This window comes from Sinocyclocheilus anshuiensis, unplaced genomic scaffold (genome assembly GCF_001515605.1).
Source record: "Sinocyclocheilus anshuiensis isolate Anshui unplaced genomic scaffold, SAMN03320099.WGS_v1.1 scaffold2044, whole genome shotgun sequence".
In the NCBI taxonomy this organism is placed as follows: Eukaryota; Metazoa; Chordata; class Actinopteri; order Cypriniformes; family Cyprinidae; genus Sinocyclocheilus; species Sinocyclocheilus anshuiensis.
In genome coordinates, this window is record NW_015557212.1 from 331725 (window position 1) to 353293 (window position 21569).

The 21569-nt window shown below is 38.9% G+C and overlaps 3 protein-coding genes across 6 annotated transcripts in view; 1 reads left to right on the top strand and 2 right to left on the bottom strand.

Annotated features, from left to right (window-relative positions):
• LOC107678974 (myosin-11) overlaps window positions 1–5584 on the top strand; it is a 15865-nt gene extending 10281 nt beyond the window's left edge. The window contains exons 14-21 of the mRNA XM_016474372.1: window positions 1292–1376; window positions 1477–1558; window positions 2378–2460; window positions 2527–2628; window positions 2735–2775; window positions 4281–4347; window positions 4446–4637; window positions 5385–5584. Of these exons, the coding sequence (XP_016329858.1) occupies window positions 1292–1376; window positions 1477–1558; window positions 2378–2460; window positions 2527–2628; window positions 2735–2775; window positions 4281–4347; window positions 4446–4637; window positions 5385–5480 (748 nt within the window). The 3' untranslated portion in view covers window positions 5481–5584. The remainder of the gene's footprint in view (window positions 1–1291; window positions 1377–1476; window positions 1559–2377; window positions 2461–2526; window positions 2629–2734; window positions 2776–4280; window positions 4348–4445; window positions 4638–5384) is intronic.
• Window positions 5585–8212: 2628 nt separating this feature from the next.
• Window positions 8213–9613, bottom strand: LOC107678982 (uncharacterized). The gene is made up of 2 exons (XM_016474379.1): window positions 9429–9613; window positions 8213–9180 (listed from the first exon to the last, which is right to left on the bottom strand). The coding sequence occupies exons 1-2, from the start codon at window positions 9571–9573 to the stop codon at window positions 8711–8713; spliced, it is 615 nt and encodes a 204-aa protein (XP_016329865.1). The 5' UTR covers window positions 9574–9613; the 3' UTR covers window positions 8213–8710.
• A 2106-nt stretch (window positions 9614–11719) lies between these two features.
• Window positions 11720–21569, bottom strand: part of LOC107678992 (AT-rich interactive domain-containing protein 3B-like) — a 46264-nt gene continuing 36414 nt past the window's right edge. For 3 of the 4 annotated variants that reach the window (XM_016474393.1, XM_016474392.1, XM_016474395.1), the window contains exons 5-9: window positions 21080–21263; window positions 20752–21002; window positions 17971–18255; window positions 17801–17890; window positions 13662–14487 (exon numbers count right to left, since the gene is read on the bottom strand). In XM_016474393.1, the coding sequence (XP_016329879.1) occupies window positions 14327–14487; window positions 17801–17890; window positions 17971–18255; window positions 20752–21002; window positions 21080–21263 (971 nt within the window). In that variant the 3' untranslated portion in view covers window positions 13662–14326. Of the gene's footprint in view, window positions 13000–13661; window positions 14488–17800; window positions 17891–17970; window positions 18256–20751; window positions 21003–21079; window positions 21264–21569 lie in introns of those variants that run through there. The other variant, XM_016474394.1, reaches the window with a different exon arrangement.

A 21569-nucleotide genomic window follows, 5' to 3' on the forward strand; every position in this document is an offset into this window, starting at 1 on the left:
TGCTCTACATAAAGATGGCGTAGGCTATAAGAAGATTGCCAAGACCCTGAAACTGAGCTGCAGCACGGTGGCCAAGACCATACAGCGGTTTAACAGGACAGGTTTCTCAGGACAGCCTCTTCTAAAGATGATGCACAAGAAAGCCCGCAAACAGTTTGCTGAAGACAAGCAGACTAAAGAGATGGATTACTGGAACCATGTCCTGTGGTCTGATGAGACCAAGATAAACTTATTTGGTTCAGATGGTGTCAAGCGTGTGTGGAGGCAACCAGGTGAGGAGTACAAAGACAAGTGTGTCTTGCCTACAGTCAAGCATGGTGGTGGGAGTGTCATGGTCTGGGGCTGCATGAGTGCTGCCGGCACTGGGGAGCTACAGTTCATTGAGGGAACCATGAATGCCAACATGTACTGTGACATACTGAAGCGGAGCATGATCCCCTCCCTTCGGAGACTGGGCCGCAGGGCAGTATTCCAACATGATAACGACCCCAAACACACCTCCAAGACAACCACTGCCTTGCTAAAGAAGCTGAGGGTAAAGGTGATGGATTGGCCAAGCATGTCTCCAGACCTAAACCCTATTGAGCATCTCAAGGTCTCTAACATCCACCAGCTCAGTGATGTCATCATGGAGGAGTGGAAGAGGACTCCAGTGGAAACCTGTGAAGCTCTGGTGAACTCATGCCGAAGAGGGTTAAGGCAGTGCTGGAAAATAATGGTGGGCGCACAAAATATTGACACTTTGGGCCCAATTTGGACATTTTCACTTAGGGGTGTACTCACTTTTGTGGCCAGCGGTTTAGACATAAATGGCTGTGTGTAGAGTTATTTTGAGGGGACAGCAAATTTACACTGTTATACAAGCTGTACACTCAATACTTTACATTGAAGCAAAGTGTCATTTCTTCAGTTTTGTCACATGAAAAGATATAATAAAATATTTACAAAAATGGGAGGGGTGTACTCACTTCTGTGAGATACTGTATATATAACTGATATATATTTTATATCAACATAACCAGTGCTAACATAAATTAATAGTTATGGCCATATTTGAATGAATGATGTATGAGACTGTTTAAGGACCTTAAGATGAACAATTAATATCGTTTATGACCATTTATGACCAGACCATTTATTTCCAGTTGGGGGTTTAACGGTCATGTAATGTGACCATTCAGTGCTATCAAAAACTAGTAAAACAGGAAGCAGCCGCTTATTGTTCCTTTATGGAACAATAAACTGTATGACAGGTTTCTTGTCATCAGCTCTTTTTCTCTTTCTACCACAGGGATCAAGATCTGAAGAACCTGGAGATACAGAGGATAACACAGAAAGCAGAGGCTCAGATCAAGATATCCGCCCTGGAGCAGGAGGTACAACGACAGCCATGACGTTAAAACTCTCTCACGGCAGAACAGATTAATCTGACGAGGTTTCAGTATCACACGTCTTTGTGCCTCTTACCTTGGGCAGATTTTTGGACACAAAGGTCTGCTGTCGAGAAAGGAAGTGGTCAGTGAATGCAGTTCTGAGTCACTGAAGGCCCTGCTAGAAGGTATTTCCTCATGCTAAGATTGAGTAAAGGCCAAAAATGTATCATAATTAATAGAACACAAAAGCACCTAGATATACCAGCTCGATTTTACATGTTGTTGTGTTCCGAAGTGTGTTTAAAACACAGTGCAAGTAAGTGTAGCATTTACACTAGAAGGGGCTCTGTAGCATATTAGCATTAGCATCTGCTGTAAAGGTGGCAGAGTAGTTTGAAACTAAAATGACCTGAAACTGTCGACCTGTGTATAGCTTGCTACCTGAATACTGCTTAAAGCAGTCCGCATGAAATCAAAATGGACTTTATTTACTTTATTTACTTTTCTTCCGCACATTGCTAGTCTTGATGTAAACAATTAATCTGTGCAAGTTAATACGCTGAAAAAAACAGTTTGTTTTGGTAATCTTTAATCAAAATCTGGTAATTTGCTTCCTCTTTGGAATGGCATTCCTTTTCTGATGACGTCAGTTTGACGGCTTGGGCAGAATATCCTTAAACACACCCCCCCAACCGTTAGATTGCTACAGTATGAGTGAGAGACAGAGAGGAGGAGCGCAAACATAAAACCATGCCCTCTATTCAATATTCCGTTTCAGCTGGAAATACGTCACAACACTGAAATAAAGTCAGCAGCAACTTCCGGTTCACGCGGACTTTAAAAGCACAGCAGTTTGTAGGTGACTCTATCGCCCCCTTGTGTACTGGAGAAATGTTCCTGCCAAAATAACTGAAGAACGCACATTTTGTACAACAGGAATGTGTTAGCTAAGCGTTCATGAGTATCTTCCTGCAACGTACTTGGTTTTTATGTTTTGGCTCCAGAAAGCAGAAGGCGAGCAGAAACGCTTGAGCAGGAAAGAGACCGAACTTTACAAAAACGGCAGGATCTTGAACCTCCCCAGCAGGTACGGACTGATGTTTGTTTGCACATGTGTGTTAGTGTGTTTATTCATTGACATTTCATTCCGCAGGACAAAACAGAGAAAGAATCTCCATTAGAGACTAAAAAACAGAAACCCGCGGGTTCAGACCTTGTAGATCCAAACCAACAGAGGAGGCAGGTCACCGAGCAGGTGCTGCACCGTGTCCACAGTAAAACTCCTAAACACTTCATCAGAAAAAGTGTTATAGTATTTACTTCCTGTCTGTGCTTGTTTGTGTCTCCTTTCTGTGCTACAGCTGAAAAGTCTGTTCAGAGAGAGAGAGCAGCGTGGAGAGAGGTCAGTAGAGCAGCATAAACACTCTGTCAGTTGTCAGTCAGTTTGATTCATTATCTTCCCCCCAAGGCGGGTTTATTTCCACTTCTTCTTATATAAAAATGAGACTGTGGGGAAATTCCAGACTCAGAGGCTCCATCATTCTCCCCTCCCCCTCCTCCTGTTCCTAACTGAAAATCTGTGGAGAAATCAGTAAGTGAGCCCATGTAATGGATGGTCAGACACACTGAATGGGCACATTATTAATCAAGATCAGTCAAGGTTTATCTGACTTTTTTAGTGATCATTCCTTATATCAAATTGAAGCAAATTCTACAACCACTGGTTTTTGAAATCAAAAAGGAAAGGAAAAGACTAAAAGACTATTTTAACTGATAGTTTAACTGGAAACCAGCAGTTCTGGTACAGAAAACATTCAAGAAATATGTGAAAGAAAGTTATATTTGAGAATGTTGCATTTACAAAAAAATACTGTTTCTGTGACACCAGTAATATGTTTATTCATTTGTTTGTTTGTTTGTGTTTGTCTGGTAACCAGCAATTCTGGTACAAAAAAAAAAAAGATATTTGAAAGACCACTTAACGAAAGTCATATTTACAAAATTAATTTGTGACTAATTGTCATTATTTTTTATTTATTTCCATTACAAAAAATTAATCATGGTTTTATTACAGTAAAAGTGTAGTAACAATGTTTTTGGCGTATTGTATACCATTTGTATGACTACAGTTTTACTACAAATACCATTAAACTATCATTAGTGCAGCAAAACCATGGTTAATTTGTAGCTACCATGGTTTAACTATAGTAACCTTTTTTTTGTTTTGTTTCTTTTATTTGTAGTAAAACCATGGTTAATTTTTGTAATGGTTACTTACTTACCTACTGGAAACCAGTAGTTCTAGTATAGAAAACAACAACAGTAGTTGTTAATAATAGTTTATTTCATTCGTTTTTTAGTTTTAGTTATTTAGTTCTAGTATAATTTAGATTCTATTACAGTTTTTATTAATATTTTAAATTCGTTTTTATTCTTATATTTTCCATTTCAATTTTAATTAAAGTTTGAATAATATTGTTGTGTTTTTGTCATTATTTTTTTCATTAGTTTTATATTTTTTTTATACATGTGTCTGTATAGTTTTAGTTATTTTAGTACATCAATTTAAACTAAATGAAAATGAACAATGTTTCCTCTGCAATTAGCTGAATTTTGAGTTGTTGTATGTCAGTTAACATTTACTTTATTTCAAGTAACAAATTTGTTATTGTTATTTTCTATGGTTTTAGTTAACGGCAATAACCCTGCTCCTAACTCTCACTCAATAGATCTGCATGAATCCTGGCTCAGGAAGAGGAGTGGGGGTGGGAACGCTGGAATTTTCCCAGTGTCATAATTCACATTTGACAGGACCGGACATTAAAATGCACCTTGGAGAAGAGGCCGTAAATCAGATTTTATTGACATTTGACAACAAAATGTTTACGTATGTGATATGTGTACTAGGTCTCCAGTTTTCACAAGAAGATCTGGTTTGGTCAACAGCAGGGTCCAAAATGCTACAAGTACTGAGGTAAACACCTCGTATGGTTACATCATATTCAAGTAGTGAATACTTTTTTTTTTGGCCTTTTAAAACAGAAATTAATAACAGCTGTGTGACACATTTAGAACTGGAATGCTCTTGACACATTAAACCATCAGGGAAGAAAAACACAGGAACTGGAGCAGGAACTCCAGCAGGGGGCAGCAAAGAGGTCTTCATCCCAGATCTCAGTCTCTCAGGGGGGATCAACGAGATCGGAGAAAGGGGAGGAGCAGAAACAGCCCACCAGTGTGAAGAACCACAGCAAGACAACCAAGGTATGTTATGATGATGATGATTATGGTAAAAACATACAAACAAAACCTGCCCTACCAGTCATATTTTAATAAGATACTTGATGGAATTGTTGTTCTGTTTCTAAATCTGATATCTCAGAGAGGGAAGTTTTAGAAACAAAACAACTCCATGCATAAGCACATCAGGTCTTAGACTCTAATTGGAGTGTCCTGATCTCACATTTTGTCATAATCGAAGAGCATGCTGGGATGAAGGGGCACATAAGCAGCTTTTAGGGTTGCAGGAGGGCGTCTGCAGAGATGTGGTCAGAAGCAGGGATAAAACACATCAGAAACCCTGTATTGAATGAAATTCCAAATGTTGTGTAGTTGTTTTTATCCTTACAGCACTTAAAATAGAAGTACAATGGGATAAACAGCTTTAGTGCTGTGGTGTGATATTATTAAAATCAGTGAACCCTGTCTAATACGTGGTAAATAAAAAAAAAAAAACACTGAAATGTCCCACACTTACTTCCCTCGCAGATGTCAGCAGTGAGAGATGCAATGGAAAATCTAAAAGAGAGAAATTAAAATCTGCTTGAAGGTGAAAAGTGTGACCAGTCCAATCATATATGGAAAAATCAGGCCAATTTCATTGTTCAACTTTTGGACATTTGTGTGGGGTTTCGCAGAACGCTATCATTCATTTATTGTGGTGTAATTATGTTTCTTTTCTGTCTCGCTGGTCCAGCCAAAGTAATATCTCCTCAACCAAACTTACAACAGGATAAATTTCCCCTGGGCTGCAGTGATGGAACATTCCTTGCAAGGCAGGTTGAGGTTTGTGGCTCAGATTTGGAAGATACGGAAGGGTCCATTTGAAGAGGAGAGGGGAGCCAGCGTCTGGAGTGATGATAATCCATTGTGAAAATCCATACTGCACTGACAGTTTCTTTATTAATCGCCATTTATTATGAATTACACAGTACAGCTATTAAAAATAAAACAAATTTTCATAAGCATGTTGCCAGATTTTCAGTATTGTTGCTTAGCTTCCAAGTGTTTGAAACAACTTTGAGGTAAATTTAAATTACGCGCACACAAAAAACCAACATGTCATATGAAACAGACTATATTTATTAATCTTTGCAATTATCTAATTGTTCCATATATACTGACTTTTTATTGTCTTGAATTTCACTAATACATACAACAGTAACAGTTCATACAACAGTAACATAATAATAATTAATTATATTATTTAGTTCAAGATATTTAAAGATATTCAGTCAAAAATGTCTTCTAACATAGGATACAGAATGCCAGTATAATAAAGGTCATTAATATCTGTCCATGGTTGGGTCAGACTTGAGGTCTTGTCAGCTTTTCATTTTGCACTTATGGTTAAAAAACATGATGTTGCACAACACAGTTTCTGTTTGACTTGTGCTACACAGTAAATCTATCCCTCTTCATTGGCCTAAAAACCAACAAGAACCTGCCTTAGTGACAATGAGCAGGTGCATCTCTGCCAAAAGAAAAAGATAAAATATTCAATAAAATATGCATTATAAAGAAAAAAATTGCCAGATTATTGTAAACATGTAGTCTATTAAAAACATGTACATGTCCATGATTCTCTATACTTAGATATCAAAACCAGTGCTAATATGTAGTCGCACAACACATGTAACACTATGAGATTTCATATGTGTTATCTATGGAGATGAATGCTGTACAAGTAATTGACCTCATGGCCGTGACCTCCCATTGCTGAGGTTTGAGCAGGTCTGAAATGAAAGGGATCGGACTGTCGTCTGAAGGATTGAAGGGGGGGGGGGGGATTAAACTACAATGTCATTAAAATAGGCTGATCCCCTGTGGATCTTGGCTCTCGTAAGACAAGCGTTTAATCCTGAACATTAAAAGCAAACATTTAGGCTTAGTTTATGATGGATAAATCCTCTTGCTTTTACATAACAGTCATGTAAGCTGGACCTGCCGTATGCATATGGCAGATGTGCTGTCATATCATGACAAATGTATTCATTTATCTGATAGGAGGGATTTGTGGTGCAATATGCTTTCCTGCACTCCCAGGACATTAAACAGTTTTCTGGGAACTATTTTGCATTGTACGTGGACAATATGGCACCTCTTGACATTTTAAGCTTTGTGTAATTTTTTGTGTGAAATTTGGTTAATGCAGAATTTAAGACAGGAAGGTGAATGCAGTGTATTTTGTGAGATGGAGATTAAGTATGAACTCCAATCTCCGATCACACAATAAATTCATGCCACCTCTGTCAAGTCATGAAACACAGATGTGCTCACCTTGTCATCTTTTTGGCCCCACTCAATCACAGTAATGGATCTTTGCCTATTAATTGCCCTGTCCTAAATGCCACCCTCATTTCTAACAGTCCTCCTCCAAGTCCACATTTGGGTCATATGATTTACAAAAAATGCCAGGTAGAAGTCTACTGTGAAGTCCGCACCAGTATGGCCATGGAGAAAGGGGACACTGATGGTATATACTAGCTTGTGAGCACCCTTCTGAATAATAAAATGATTTTGAATTTCCATTCGGGGGCAGTAAATGACTGCGAGTCTGGGCAGAGGTAACGAATCCAGCTCCTGGAGGGCTACCTTCTGGAAACTTCAGTTCCAACCCTGTTCAAACACACCTGAATGTTATTTTCAAGTAATCCCAAACACCTTGATTAACTGGTTTAGGTGTGTTTGATTGGGGTTGTAGTTAAACTCTGCAGGATGATAGGCCTCCAGGAGGAACCCCTCCGGCCTAACCACTCCACACCAAGTGGGACTCGGACCCGAGTCACCAGCATGGGAGGCGAGCGCATTGACAAGGTTGTTAAAGACCACAGCCTCTAGTGCGCCTCTTGAGTTTAGGGCAGTGAGGTTTACCTGCACAGCTCTTACCAGCTGGCCTCTGTTACAGGTTTGGATACCCCAGTAGTAGGGTATCCTGTTTATAATTTTAGGGAAGACTCTTCAGAGAGAAGACTCTTCAGCTGCAGTCCTGGGGGGCAGTGTTTTACAGACTTTAGTATCAATCCCAGTTTAACTCCCTGTTGTTATTTGCAAGTAGTTCTCAATACTTTGATTAACTTGTTTGGGAGTGTTTGGTTAGGGTTAGAGCTCAGCTCTGGCCCTCCAGGGTTGGAGTTGATGAGACCTGTTTTAGGGTTCAGAATGGTGCTTTTGAGTGCTCTCAATTCCCCTTTTGAGAGTTCCACTGTTCAGGACTTCAGAGTGGTCAACATGATCTATAAACTTGTATAGCTATCAGTCCAACTGATATTAGGGCAAGGGTACCATTTGGGAGGGGGTGAGAACAGTGTATTTTAATCTCACCTGGAGTCTGGTTGGTAAGATTGCTTTCAGGATGAGGACTTTCAGTCAATGAACCACAATCTGGTACTGCAACAAGATGAAGAGCTGACCAAAGGCCTTGTGACCTCTTTCTGATTCTTGGGAGGTCATATTCTGAGAGGAACATCAATGTCCATATCCAATTAAAGTTCAGCATGTTGAATAAAAAATTAACCATTCTTGTCCTTTGAAAGAGAACACGAGGTGTAGGTCTTTGAAATGTTTGGGTTAATGTTTAAGACAATATAGTCTCGTAGCAAGAGCTATAAAGTGTCCTTCTTGGACCAAATAGGGATGTCTTTTGATTGTCCTGCATGAAGATACCCAGTCTGAGCATGCAACCTTTAAGCCCCTCTAGAGATCCAACACTTATCACCAAGTTCTTTTTATAGAGTCCAGAGCTTAGGTTGTAATCCTGGGCAGTTATATCCAGAGGTCCAGGGCAAAGTGGGGGCAGCGTGGCCTGGACAGTCACTTCTTCTAGACAATGGACTGCACCTGTTATACCCACTATGGATACAGTGATTGTGTTCTGTGTTGAAGAGAAGGTCAGGGTAAAGTGCAAGAAGGGATCTGAGGTCTCACTGCAAGAATTTGAACCATAGTTAGGAATTAAAGGTTCGTCCTGGAGTAGACCTTGGGTTTGAAGTGGAGAAAGGGCACAGGGTGATCGTGGGTTGGGAATAGTGAGCCTTCTGTGTTTGCTAAACGAGTAACTATCTCCAGCCACAGTGCAGTGATGTTCCAGAACCTTCCGGGTCTTTGTGAGAAGACTTAAGTCTTGGGAAAGAGGGGAGAGAGGAGCGACCACTGGCCATGGGCTTGAATAGAGAAGAGGAGACTGATGGTGAACTGAGTCGTCTCATTTGGAAGCATGACTTGTTAACCTCAGAGACAGCAGTCAACTCTTCATCTGATGGCGTAGAGCTCTCGAAAGCAGATGGATAGTCTTGAAGGGATCCTTCCAGCTCCTCACACTGCAATTTGGTAAATGTGGCTCCAGATAAAGGGGCAGGACTCAAAGCCACAGACACATGATCCACAGAATCAGGAGGAGGGTTTGTCCTCACAGTCTTTTTGCCTTCGGGTGGTTTGTGTCTGGTCTTTAACCAACAAATGATGCAGCCCAAGATAAGGGAAAAACACAGGACCACCAAACCCACACTCAGCAGAATCTGCAAGTGGACTGAAGAGATAGAGGAGGGTTTGAACAGCATTTTAATCTGTAACTATCATTCCAAATGTCAGAACAACTGTAATCCGCAAACAAAGGAAACAATTTAATCTGCATAAAGTCAGTGTTCAGTAACAGAACAGTAAAATCCAGACGTGAACTGCAGTACTTGTATCTGAAATCTCGCACTGAATGGACAACTTGTCTACTACTTGCCTGACAAACATGTCTCAAGTGTGCATGTAGGTTAGATACCATACCGTCATGCTGTTTTGTGAAGAGCACCTGCACCAGCAACCAGAGAAACAATAGGACAATGATTCCCTCGATCATTCCCTTACAGCTAAACAGCAGGACGGATTGCCACACAGGTTGCCCAGAGTTCTCCTCCTCCTCAGTAGGCATGATGACCAAGGAACACCACAGCTCTCACTTCATCTTTACCTTCTGAAGTAACATCATGTATTTCCAAAGAGGTAACTTCAGAACTGTGAAGCTGAACTCCACTAGTCGAAGCAGGATCTCTCATCTGTATGCATCTCTAGGGTTGAACAACTTGTTTCTTTTGAATGTTCTACTGGACACTTGTGTGCTTTCTTACCTAGAAGTCACAACTGGTTTTGAGTCTTTCTTTCGTCAAAATGCTTTAAGATGGACCTCAACCAGTTTCCCAAAGCAAAGCAGCAAGACCAACTGTGTAATACCATCCATCAAGTTGTCAGAATAATTTTTCTATATAATTAAAATCCAAATCGTCATCGAGTCTAAACAAAATCCCATTGATTCTCCTCTTGTGATCTTTCCTCTACTACATCTGTCTTTTGATTATGTCCAGGGTAGTAATCCTCTCCACTGCCTCCCTTGGTGAGAGACTGAGATGAGTTTAGAGGGTGGTCCTGCTCAGGACAGGGGCGGGACATGACAGAGATGGCGAGAAGAGACACTCTACTGGTGACGGGTCAAGGACAACTATGCCATGTGTCCCACACTGTGCCTATTAAAAGGGCATCAACAGAACAATCCCATTTCTCCACCCCCACAAAACAGCATCTGTCACATCCACTGCGAGTTCTGCACGTAATCAAAATCTCTACTCTGTTAATGTGAGTAGCTGTTTTAAGCAGATACAGAAGTAAATATGCATGCATTTCAAATATTACATGCACTTTCTCTCATCAAAGACTTTAAGGATTATGAAGGCAGATTTACAAAATCAGATTCAATTAGATTAAGGTGTGGACATAACTCTGATTTCGAAAGCAAATGATTGATGTACTGCCTCTTGGTGTTTTAAGACATGAACTGCATCATTTTTAGTTTTTTTTTGGACTTTATAGTTTTTTATTTTGAAATAGTTATTTTTATATTATTTTTTTCACTATATTAGTTTTTTTTTTATGTCTTTTTAAATTTAAGTTTTATTTATTTTATTACTTTAAGCAGTGAGAACTGAGATGAGAACTAAATGAGAACCGTTTCTGTGGCAACTGATATACATATACATTTTTGTTACAATAATAACCCTGGCAAAACCACCCATGGTGTCACATTTCAAGCCCCCCAAAATAAAAAAAAAATATATATTTTAATTTAGATTTAAATTTTTTATTCTATTTAAAATCATATTTGCTTGTATAGCTTATATATTAACACTGTATAACAAAAAATTGGGGTAAAAGTGACTTTTACATTTAAAGCTGCAGTCCGTAACTTTTTTTGGTTAAAAATTATCCAAAATCAATATTTGAGCAAGCAACAATAAAACAAATTTGACCATGATGAAGGTATACAATCAACTTTACAGTTAAATAAAAAAAAGTCATATTTCACACACAGATTAAGAAAAACACAAAACGAAAAAAATCTTGCATCAGATCAGACTTTAATTTCATTGTGTAAAGTTGCATGTGTCTATACAGTGAGGTCATCAAAGAGGATAACAAACACATGGTCTTTGGTTTTCAGCTATGCCGTTACCTGAAGAATATAGAAATTAAAACAGAAGAAATTAAAAGTGTCTGTATCCCAGCAGGTCCCAGGGTCAAGCAAATGCAGGATTCTAAATGGCTAAAATGTAAAGCTAATTGCTGACGAGGCTAAATCAGCACGAGTATGTGAACACAGCCAACCAACAAGCCTCGATTGCTACTGGAAGTGTATCGGAAGTACAGGAAGTCAGTTTGACATGCGATAATCAATACTTCATGGATATGAGATACTGCATCTAACTCTTCAAACAATCTCATCTCGCACTTGTATTAACGTTGTTCTGCCTTTCACTGAGGTATCACGCTAATTCATTACCTGAGAGACTTTTTGCATTAAAAGACAGCAGTACTTCAGTGACGTACTGCTGGCAGTTGAACTACATCCGAGCTAAATCCTGACTGAGGTAGCCATTTCAGTCCCACACTGACCGAGTTAAATCTAGTGTCATTCGTTTCAGGAGCGAGACTTCTGAAGGTTCTGAAGTTAAAATTTTATGAAGAAAAAAATTCCTGAGAAACTCGCTTTCCAATATGGAAAGATATGTATGGAAAGATACGTGAGGTCTGAAGTTCAACAATTAAAAATACAAAATAAAAAAAACATCCAATCTTCCTTTGATTTGAATGTTATCCTGCTTTTCCGTGACCTGGTTTGTTTTAAAGGACTCGTATGCGTAGCAGAGCAGAAGAATAGTACATTAATCGAGGCTCTTATATTTACGAGCCTGTACATGATCGTCCAACGCACTGAAATGATTGACACGTGCGACACAAACCACGCGTGTCCACATAATTTCTTTTCAACCATACATTGTCTTGTGTCTGAGGTAGAGAAAAATCTTTCAACCAAACTGTTGCCTGTAAATATGTCTAAATAAGAACAAAAAACCAAAACATCTCCGCTGTGTAAAATGCAGTTTCAAACTCAAAACTCTTTTCAAATCATATTAATATTTCTGTATCTAGAAGCTAAAAAACAACGGAAATAGAAAACAATAAAATCCAAGTAAATAATTTTTTTAAAAGGAAAATATCTGACCCCTTTTCTTACCAAACCAACTTTGCAACACTTGATGGGGATTGTAGCGCGTTTTAAACTCCATCAAATTAGACAGAGCAACACAGCAGTATCATAATCGATCCTGAGTCTTAAATTCACTGCAGATGAGGTAAATTCAGCAAACTTTAAATAAGAGAATTAATAGACAGCAAAAAAAGAGAAAAAAACAACCGCAGGTGTCAACCACAACCTCACAAATAGCAGAAGTAGATTTGATCATGCCATGATTGCTTCGCACATCTCTGTGAGTGAATGACTGTAGGTGCGGAAAGGCATGATTACACGATCACCGAAGTGTTTCCACTCACGATAGCACTGAGATTAAGACAGCTGAGGTATTCTGTTGAATCAAACATCTCTAAAAACCTTCTCAGTCCTGAGAAAACATCTTGGAGAAAAGAGCAGGTGGGGTCCGTGATGAGCTTCAACAGCTGATGAGTTTGTAAAAGTGTATGTGTGTGGTCCCCCCTTCACTGGAAGGAAAACACAGCTGTGGTTTGTGCGGGAGGCAGACTGGAATTTGCTCTGTCGCCTCTAGAGGGCAGAACGGCTCCCGCTGCTCCGAGGAAAGACTAGTTTGGGTTGGACTGACTGGCTGTTTGGTTCAGGGAGCTGGTGACCGTTAGGGTGACCCTCCTGTGGCCAGCTCCACAGAGTCAGGGCCCTTTGAGGAGGAAGAGGAGGAGGAAGAGGGGATTCTGGGACTGAGGGTGGAGGTCTGGCCTGCGAACATGGCTGTGACAGCGGTGGGAACAGCTCCAGACTTCTGAGCATATAAGGATCCTGTAAACAGTATTAAAAAATGCATTCAGTAATTTACTTCACACCAAAATATTTCTGTATTATACACTATTGTTCAAAAGTTTGGAGTCAGTCATTCTGTTTTATTTTGAGAAATTTATAAATTTAATGCAAGCTTGCTGAATAAAAGTATTAAAATGACTATACATAATGTTACAACAACTTTTTTAGAACATCAAAAGAATCCTGAATTTTTTTTTATCATGTTTCCACAAAATTGGAAACAAAATTCCAAAAAATATTAAGCCGTACATGTTTTGAACATAAATATCAAATGTTTTCAGCAGCAAATGAGCATTTCTGAAGGATCACGTGACACTAAAGACTTTTTTGCCATCACAAGAATAAATGACATTTTTAAATATATTAACATGGAAAACAGATATTTCAAAATAATATCCCACACTATTACATTTTTTCCTGTATTTTGGTCAAATAATGAGAATTGAAGCCCAAGATTTCTTTCAAAAACATTTTTACAAAATCTCGCCGATATTTTGAACTGTTGGGGAAAAAAAAGGCAATAATTATCTTATTGCAATCTATCATAGAGCAAACAATATTCATAGTGTGCAATGCCAAGTTAAATCTAGAAGCTAAAAAACAACGGAAATAGAAAACAATAAAATCCAAGTAAATAATTTTTTTAAAAGGAAAATATCTGACCCCTTTTCTTACCAAACCAACTTTGCAACACTTGATGGGGATTGTAGCGCGTTTTAAACTCCATCAAATTAGACAGAGCAACACAGCAGTATCATAATCGATCCTGAGTCTTAAATTCACTGCAGATGAGGTAAATTCAGCAAACTTTAAATAAGAGAATTAATAGACAGCAAAAAAAGAGAAAAAAACAACCGCAGGTGTCAACCACAACCTCACAAATAGCAGAAGTAGATTTGATCATGCCATGATTGCTTCGCACATCTCTGTGAGTGAATGACTGTAGGTGCGGAAAGGCATGATTACACGATCACCGAAGTGTTTCCACTCACGATAGCACTGAGATTAAGACAGCTGAGGTATTCTGTTGAATCAAACATCTCTAAAAACCTTCTCAGTCCTGAGAAAACATCTTGGAGAAAAGAGCAGGTGGGGTCCGTGATGAGCTTCAACAGCTGATGAGTTTGTAAAAGTGTATGTGTGTGGTCCCCCCTTCACTGGAAGGAAAACACAGCTGTGGTTTGTGCGGGAGGCAGACTGGAATTTGCTCTGTCGCCTCTAGAGGGCAGAACGGCTCCCGCTGCTCCGAGGAAAGACTAGTTTGGGTTGGACTGACTGGCTGTTTGGTTCAGGGAGCTGGTGACCGTTAGGGTGACCCTCCTGTGGCCAGCTCCACAGAGTCAGGGCCCTTTGAGGAGGAAGAGGAGGAGGAAGAGGGGATTCTGGGACTGAGGGTGGAGGTCTGGCCTGGGAACATGGCTGTGACAGAGGTGGGAACAGCTGCAGACCTCTGAGCATATAAGGATCCTGTAAACGGCATTAAAAAATGCATTCATAAATTTCCTTCACACTGAAATATTACAGTAAAACTTGCTGAATAAAAGACCATAAATAATATTATATTTTGTTTGTATTTTTTTTAGAAAGTCAAAAGAATCCTGAAAGCATTTTTATCATGGTTTCCACAAAAATATTAAGCAGTGCACATGTTTTCAGCAGCAAATCAGCATATTAGACTGATTTCTGAAGGATCATGTGACATTGAAGACTGGAGTAATGACTGCTGAAAATGTAGCTTGTCATCACAAGAATAAATTACATTTAAAAAATATATTAACTCGGAAAACAGTATTTTAAAAGTAATATCCCACAATATTACAGTTTTTTGACAATTGAAGCCCAATATTTCTTTCAAAAACATTTAAAAAAAAACTCACTGACCCAAACTTTTGAACTTTTGGGGAAAAAAAAAGACTCATTACAATCTATCATAGAGCAAACAATATTCATAGTGTCACAGTTAAATAGCTAGATTAGAAAACTAGAGCAGAAATGAAAGGCTATAAAAAGAAAAAAAAGGACAGCCTTTCGATTAAATCCCAGAATGTAAGATTTTAAATTTTACTGTACTGCTTCAAATATATAGTGTATAATGAACTACATAAAACAGTTTTATTAGTATTTGTATTTATTAGTATTACAATGTAATACTTTTATGATCTAGAATAATTACAAGCTTTTTGGATATGTGTTCTGGGCTGTTCTCAAATACTCTGGATCATCAAAATGAACACAGGGCAAATATAAAAAAACATGAACAAATGAATTATATAAATTAGGACTGTCAGTCGATTGAAAGTTTCAATCTAATTAATTACATGATGTGTTGATTAATTAATCTAATTAATCGCAAATGAAATTTGGCTATGAAATTTCCCACTTTAAAGCCATTATTGTGTTAAATGAGAAAGTATCAAGTAGACATAACAAATAGTAGCTTTAGAAATAAATATTTTATTTGATTCAACATAAAATGTATTACACAAATGTTTAGGCTACAATGGCCTAACATAAACTACGGAACATAAAAGAAGATCATTTGAGAAACATCTCACTATTTTTTTTGTTCATACAATGAAAGTCCAAAACAGCTTAGTTACCAACAGTCTTTTTCATTTTCATTTAATTTTTAAATGAAATGTTCTAGTCGGCGCCGATGGCCTCGTGGGCAGCGCGCCGACATGTAGCACCTTTGCGCTTCGGGCGTCCCGAGTTCGAGTCCTGGCTCGTGGACCTTTCCTGATCCCACCCCCCTCTCTCACCCACTTCGCTTCCTGTCGACCTACTGTCCTATCTAAATAAAAGGCATAAAATGCCAAAAATAAATCTTAAAAAAAAAACAAAACTGTCTATTAAGTGACAGTCATTTTACAACAAGAGATATAACACATGTTAAAAGATTCAGCACCCACAGAAAGGACTTTATGAGCTGAAAGGTAAGCTTTGGTACGATAAGACGGGATGGATTGGATTTCAAATGCATTTGAAAGGTAGGGCGATTCACTTTGTATTGTTTAGGCAGAGCTGATATAAATTTAATGAGTACTCCAGAGCTCATTCAGATCGAATAACTAGGAGAGCAAGAAGTATGAATCCTTTCATAAACGGGCTGATAGGAAAACCATTCATTCAGTTTAAAAATAAACCATGTTAGAGATTCACAGAAATCATGAAGTGACTGTTCAACTGCACCACAAAATAAACAACGACTCATCAAACCAAAGAATGTGTCATGTGATTATACTGCTGAATGTAACCTAATTACTCAGTGTAAACCGCAACCCTTGCTCTGAAATATTAATAGATGCTAATAAGTATGTTGGCACTCTGTCAGAGGAAAACGGGAACAGTGCCTTCACTCGTGATGACATGTTTGTCAATGAGGAAAAATTACTAAATAATGATTTTTTCCAAATTGGAATATGAAATTTCAACAATACACACCACTTGCCATGGAAAGCAATGTTCCCTTTAAAAAAGAAAAATACATAATAAGTTTGATCATAGATAGATAGATAGATAGATAGATAGATTTCCCAGAGATCAAAACAAACAAGCATTCATGTGTCTCATATAGGCAAATGACTGAACTAGTACAAAAATATCTGCAGGCTTCTCTTGTAATCTCTCCCCACATTGCGGTGCAGTTTCCCATCCAGCCGAGAGGTCGTGAATCAGACAGCATTGCTTACTCACCCACAGACAGTTCAGTGATCTGTCTAGAGACGTGCTGCTTTCTTTCTGCCACCGTTTGCCCACTTGATCAGTCAAACGATTCTGAAAAATTCCAGTGTCTCCTCTGAATATAGAACTCAAATCTCTCACGTTGATGTTGAATTGATGCAGGTTTCTTTAAATAAGAAACTAAAACTGCCAGCAGGTGGCGGTAAATGTGTTTATACAGTACGTCATTCATTGTTCAAACTGCTGATTCATTCAGGAATGAAGTAAAGGCTCAGTTTATGATTATTAGGCTAATCATTGAATTCGTTCGAAATTCGGATTCATTCCGAAACTAAACACCGTTGTGTTGCTCACAGACGTAACAGTTCTGCGGCGGCTTTAAAGGTAATATTTTCTCTGCAAATTTGAGAAAAACCGACAATATTGTGTTTTAAAAAAAAAAAAACACAATATTAACTAATTTACTGAACTGTTGTATAAAATCACATCACACAAATCACACACTCGTGATATTCGTGACAAAACAGAACTCGTGTGATATTGCTCTAGCTGCTCATGGTATCGCTTATCATATGATATAAATGAGAGATAAAAACTCATTTTTTTGCCCCATATGTTGAATTTTAGGACATAACTGCATTTATGGAGTTGTTGCCCTGCATCATATTTGTCAACAGTCAACTGTATGAAATGCAAGATGATGTACAGATCTGGGGGCGGGGCCAGTGTGTTAACTGCGTTAAAATATTTTAATCGTGTTATTTTTTCATAACTAATTAATTAACGTGTTAAATTGACAGACCTAATATAAATAAATTTAAATTAATTAAGTTTACCAGTATTTAAATATTTAATTTGTAAACGGAGTATGCTTGCATACAATTTAAACAACATTAGGATTTATTTTTTTCTAGGAATAAAAAGGATTTTTTTTTATAAGCCTGACAGGTTTTAGGAGCAGATGCAGAGGCAGTTTTTCTTTTAAGAATAGAATGGTTTCAAAGAAATGGAAAGGGGGTCTTGGAGTAACCTGAGGTTAAGTACGTTAAGACAATATTGGACAATCCCACACGTGCACAAATACAATAATACACACCTGAGTAAATAATCCCGTTGACCTCAACAGACACAGTAATGCTAGCAGATCCATTAGAAGAAATGCTGAGAGACAGGTCCCGTTTTTCCTCTGAAAACAAAATCCAAATGTCACTGACACACGTCTCATTTTCTAAGTCATGTTTTGGATAAAAACGTCACGGTACTCACCGCGGGTGTTGGTGTTGTTGGTCATCCGCAGGTTGGCGGGGTTCACCTGTGATGCCATGGCCAGCAGGTTTTGTTGGAAAGCCTGCTGCAGTAGCCTCTGCTGCTCCTCTGCCAGACGAGCCATCTTCCTCTCGGGCCCCTCCAGCGCGGCGGCCACCACACCGGACTCCAGCCTCTCCCTCAGCTGCTCCAGGGTGACGGCGCGTGCCAGCTGCTGCTGATGCCCGAGAGCCAGTGCTAAGGGGAGTCGACCTGGCAACATGGAGGCTGGACCGTCCTCTGGGACTGAGGAGAGGAAACAAAACTCTTGAAATTTAGTACTCTATATCTGTTACTATATCACATGACAGTACAATCCCTCACATTCTATTCTGTTGATTCATACGAACTTGAAACATATTGCACTTTCATATTTAAATGTATTTAAACAGGTTATTTAATGGAGAAAAAAAAAAGCGTAGGCATGTGATTTATTGGCTCATGGAAAGTAGGCGTTTTCATGCCAGAAATACTTTTATAGTGATACTAGTATATTTTTAGAAGTATTTTTCTCATAGGAATTTAAAAAGTCTTCATTAAAGAGTTATGAGCACACCAACCAGCTACAGGGTAAATATCAACATTACAAACTTTGATTTGAAGCAAAACATTTGAAAAGTGGACAAAAAGACAAAAGGCACAAGACTGTGTACTTGATGGCTTTAGTGAGGGAACAAACTACAATCTCATGATGACAATCAAATTAATAATTATGTAGAAATATAAAACTACTGATTCAATGTTGTTGGTAGATAGATTTCTTGTTTTGATTCTTTGATTGGTGGAGATTTCGCTTCAGAATCATGGCTGATGTAGCTAAAATAATAAAGACTGATACCTTCAACTGAAGCATTATACCATTGACTAAAGGGTTAGTTCACCCAAAAATTTTCTCTGGCACAAAAAATATTCTTGTAGCTGCATAAAATTACGGTTGAACCACTGATGTCACATGGACTATTTTAATGATGTCCTTACTGCCTTTTTGGGTCTTGAACTTGTCAGTTGCATTGCTGTCTATGCTCTCGGATTTCATCAAAAATATCTTAATTTATCTTCTGAAGATGAACGAAGGTCTTATGGGTTTGGAACGACATGAGGGTGAGTAATTAATGACAGAATTTTAATTTTTGGGTGAACTAACCCTTTAACAACCTTGTAGCTGTTATTAGGTCTGTCTTTAAAGGTTAAGTTATTGTTAAAGGGGTCCTATTATGCTCTTTTACAAAGTCTTGATTTTGTTTTGGAGGTGAACTAGAACAGGCTCTCATACTAGGTTGTTCGAAAAACACATTATTTTTCACATATTTTACATTATTACAACACCTCTCTACCCAGTCTGACATGAACGGCTCGAATAGTTCCTGTATCAAATGAAGGCCTGCCTTCTGAAGTACGAAATGTGCTGTGATTGGTTAGCTGGGCCAGTGTGTGCTGTGATTGGCTCCACTCGGCGCCTGGTCGGGAAATGTCATGCCCCTTACCATAGCCGCCTGCGAGCTTCAGTGTAAATATTGCGTCAAAATCAAATCAATTGAGCACGATTTAAACCTGGATGATTGTAACCACTAAGTTCGTCTGCCTTGGGAAAGCTAGCGTGTCTCTGACATAGTGATAACACTCGTTGCCTTCTCTAGTGCAGCTCAACCAGGTCTCGTCCCATTCGTCTGTATTTGTGATATCACAAATCCCGGAAAATATGCGTTGTAGTCCAAACGAGTCGTTTGTTGTAGTTTTTGAAAAGTGATTTCTGTTAAATAAAATATCTCCTTTTGAATTGGAATTTGAGCTTTGTAACTTTGCAGATCTTTTTTATGCTCAAACAGCAACATTACAGACTAACTAAAGTTGAAAAAGTGAAAAAGCATAATAGGACCCCTTTAAAAAAAAAATCCCTACGGACGGGGGTAAATTAATCTGATTTTTACTTCTGGAACATGATGGTTGAGGTCTATTGAGCCAGACCTGAATGCTAGTTTGCTAAAATGCTATTTGCTAGTATGCCAAAATGGGTCAGTATACCAAAATTTCACTATTGATGACAGCAGAAAAGCAAAGTTAGGTTCCAAAGTTTGTTAAAAATCCGGAGAAGCGTTTCATTTACTTCAGCCCCCAAGGTTTGTCGCTGTCAGTTGACCCTCACAGGAAAATGCAGTCTCTTAATGGCTTTTACACTCTCAGTTTCCCCCAATCACACCAGGAAACTTGCTCCATTTCCTATATGCACTTCCTGCCTGGTTTTGGTTTGATTCTATTCCACATCAAAGTTGATTTATGTAAAGTGTGACGATTTAATGATTTAAAATGTAATGAAATGTATTTACAATTTCAGCAATACCAATTAAATGTAAATTTCACTGTATGGCTAGAATATTTTTAGTTGTTATGTTTACAAATGCTAGAAGACTTTTTTTTAGCAAATATTTAGTAAATACTGATCAGATCATTTCAGGTCTACACCACTCTCATCGAAATTGCATTCAGTTCAAGCTCATTCCGATAAATTTTAGGCATTTACATAAAGGTTTTTCAGTCCAATTGAGCCATCAATAAATGAACGAAATGTAGCTATAAGAATGTGTCTCTCTCTCTCACCACTAGGGTGTGCAAATACACCAAATTCTTAAGATGACCGGCAATGTTTTCCTTTTGCCTAAACAAATTATTTAGGGAAATTAAGGAAATTAAATGTGGCTTATATTCTCTCAAGCAAGTGATAATCTCATTAAAAAGACTGCACACCTGAGGCTTTCTTCAGGGCAGGACTGGGGGTGGCCTGCAGTCCGTTATGTCCCGTGGCAGGCAGGTGCATTTTGGGAGGAGAGAGGAGGTGAGGGGCCGAGGCACTGGGAGAAGGGGAGAAGCGGTACAGGCTGTTGCTGTATCCGGGGCGGCGGCCCTCTCTGCGGTTGCTGTCGATGGCCGCCTGCAGCTCTCCAGGGGAGCTCAGACCCTTCTTCTCACATTCATATGGGTACAGGTACTTCATATACCTATGACAAGATCAACAACTGTCAGCTTACAATGTGACTGAAGGTAAATGGTCTACTTTTCAGAGATGTGATCTTACTGTGTGCGCAGGGTGAAGGCGGCGCTGGTGATGGAGGTGGGCAGGTTCAGGCCTTTGGTGATCTCCCTCCAGATTTTCTTGTTTATCACCTCCACCAGACCTCCCTTCTCGGTCACCAGTTTATAAAGCATGTACAGATCCAACACCTGCTTGGCCATGATGGGGATTCGATTCACAGGAGTACCTGGAGGAGACAGAACGGACAGGAATGGCTGAGTTGAGCTATTTTGTGTGATGGATCGCATCAAACCAGCTGAGGAAACACAGCTGTAGCATTAAAAGTGCATGTGCATCTGTGCCGCCCACCCCTCCCAGAAAAAACAGGATTGAAGTGATTGAGTTTTTAATCTGTAAGCAATGAGCTGGTGTGGGTAGGCCAGTGCAATGAAGCTCATTTGGAGGGATTGCAGCAACTAAAATTGCACACACACACACACACACACACACACACACACACTCTGTTAGCGCAGTTACAAAAGTGGGCACGGAA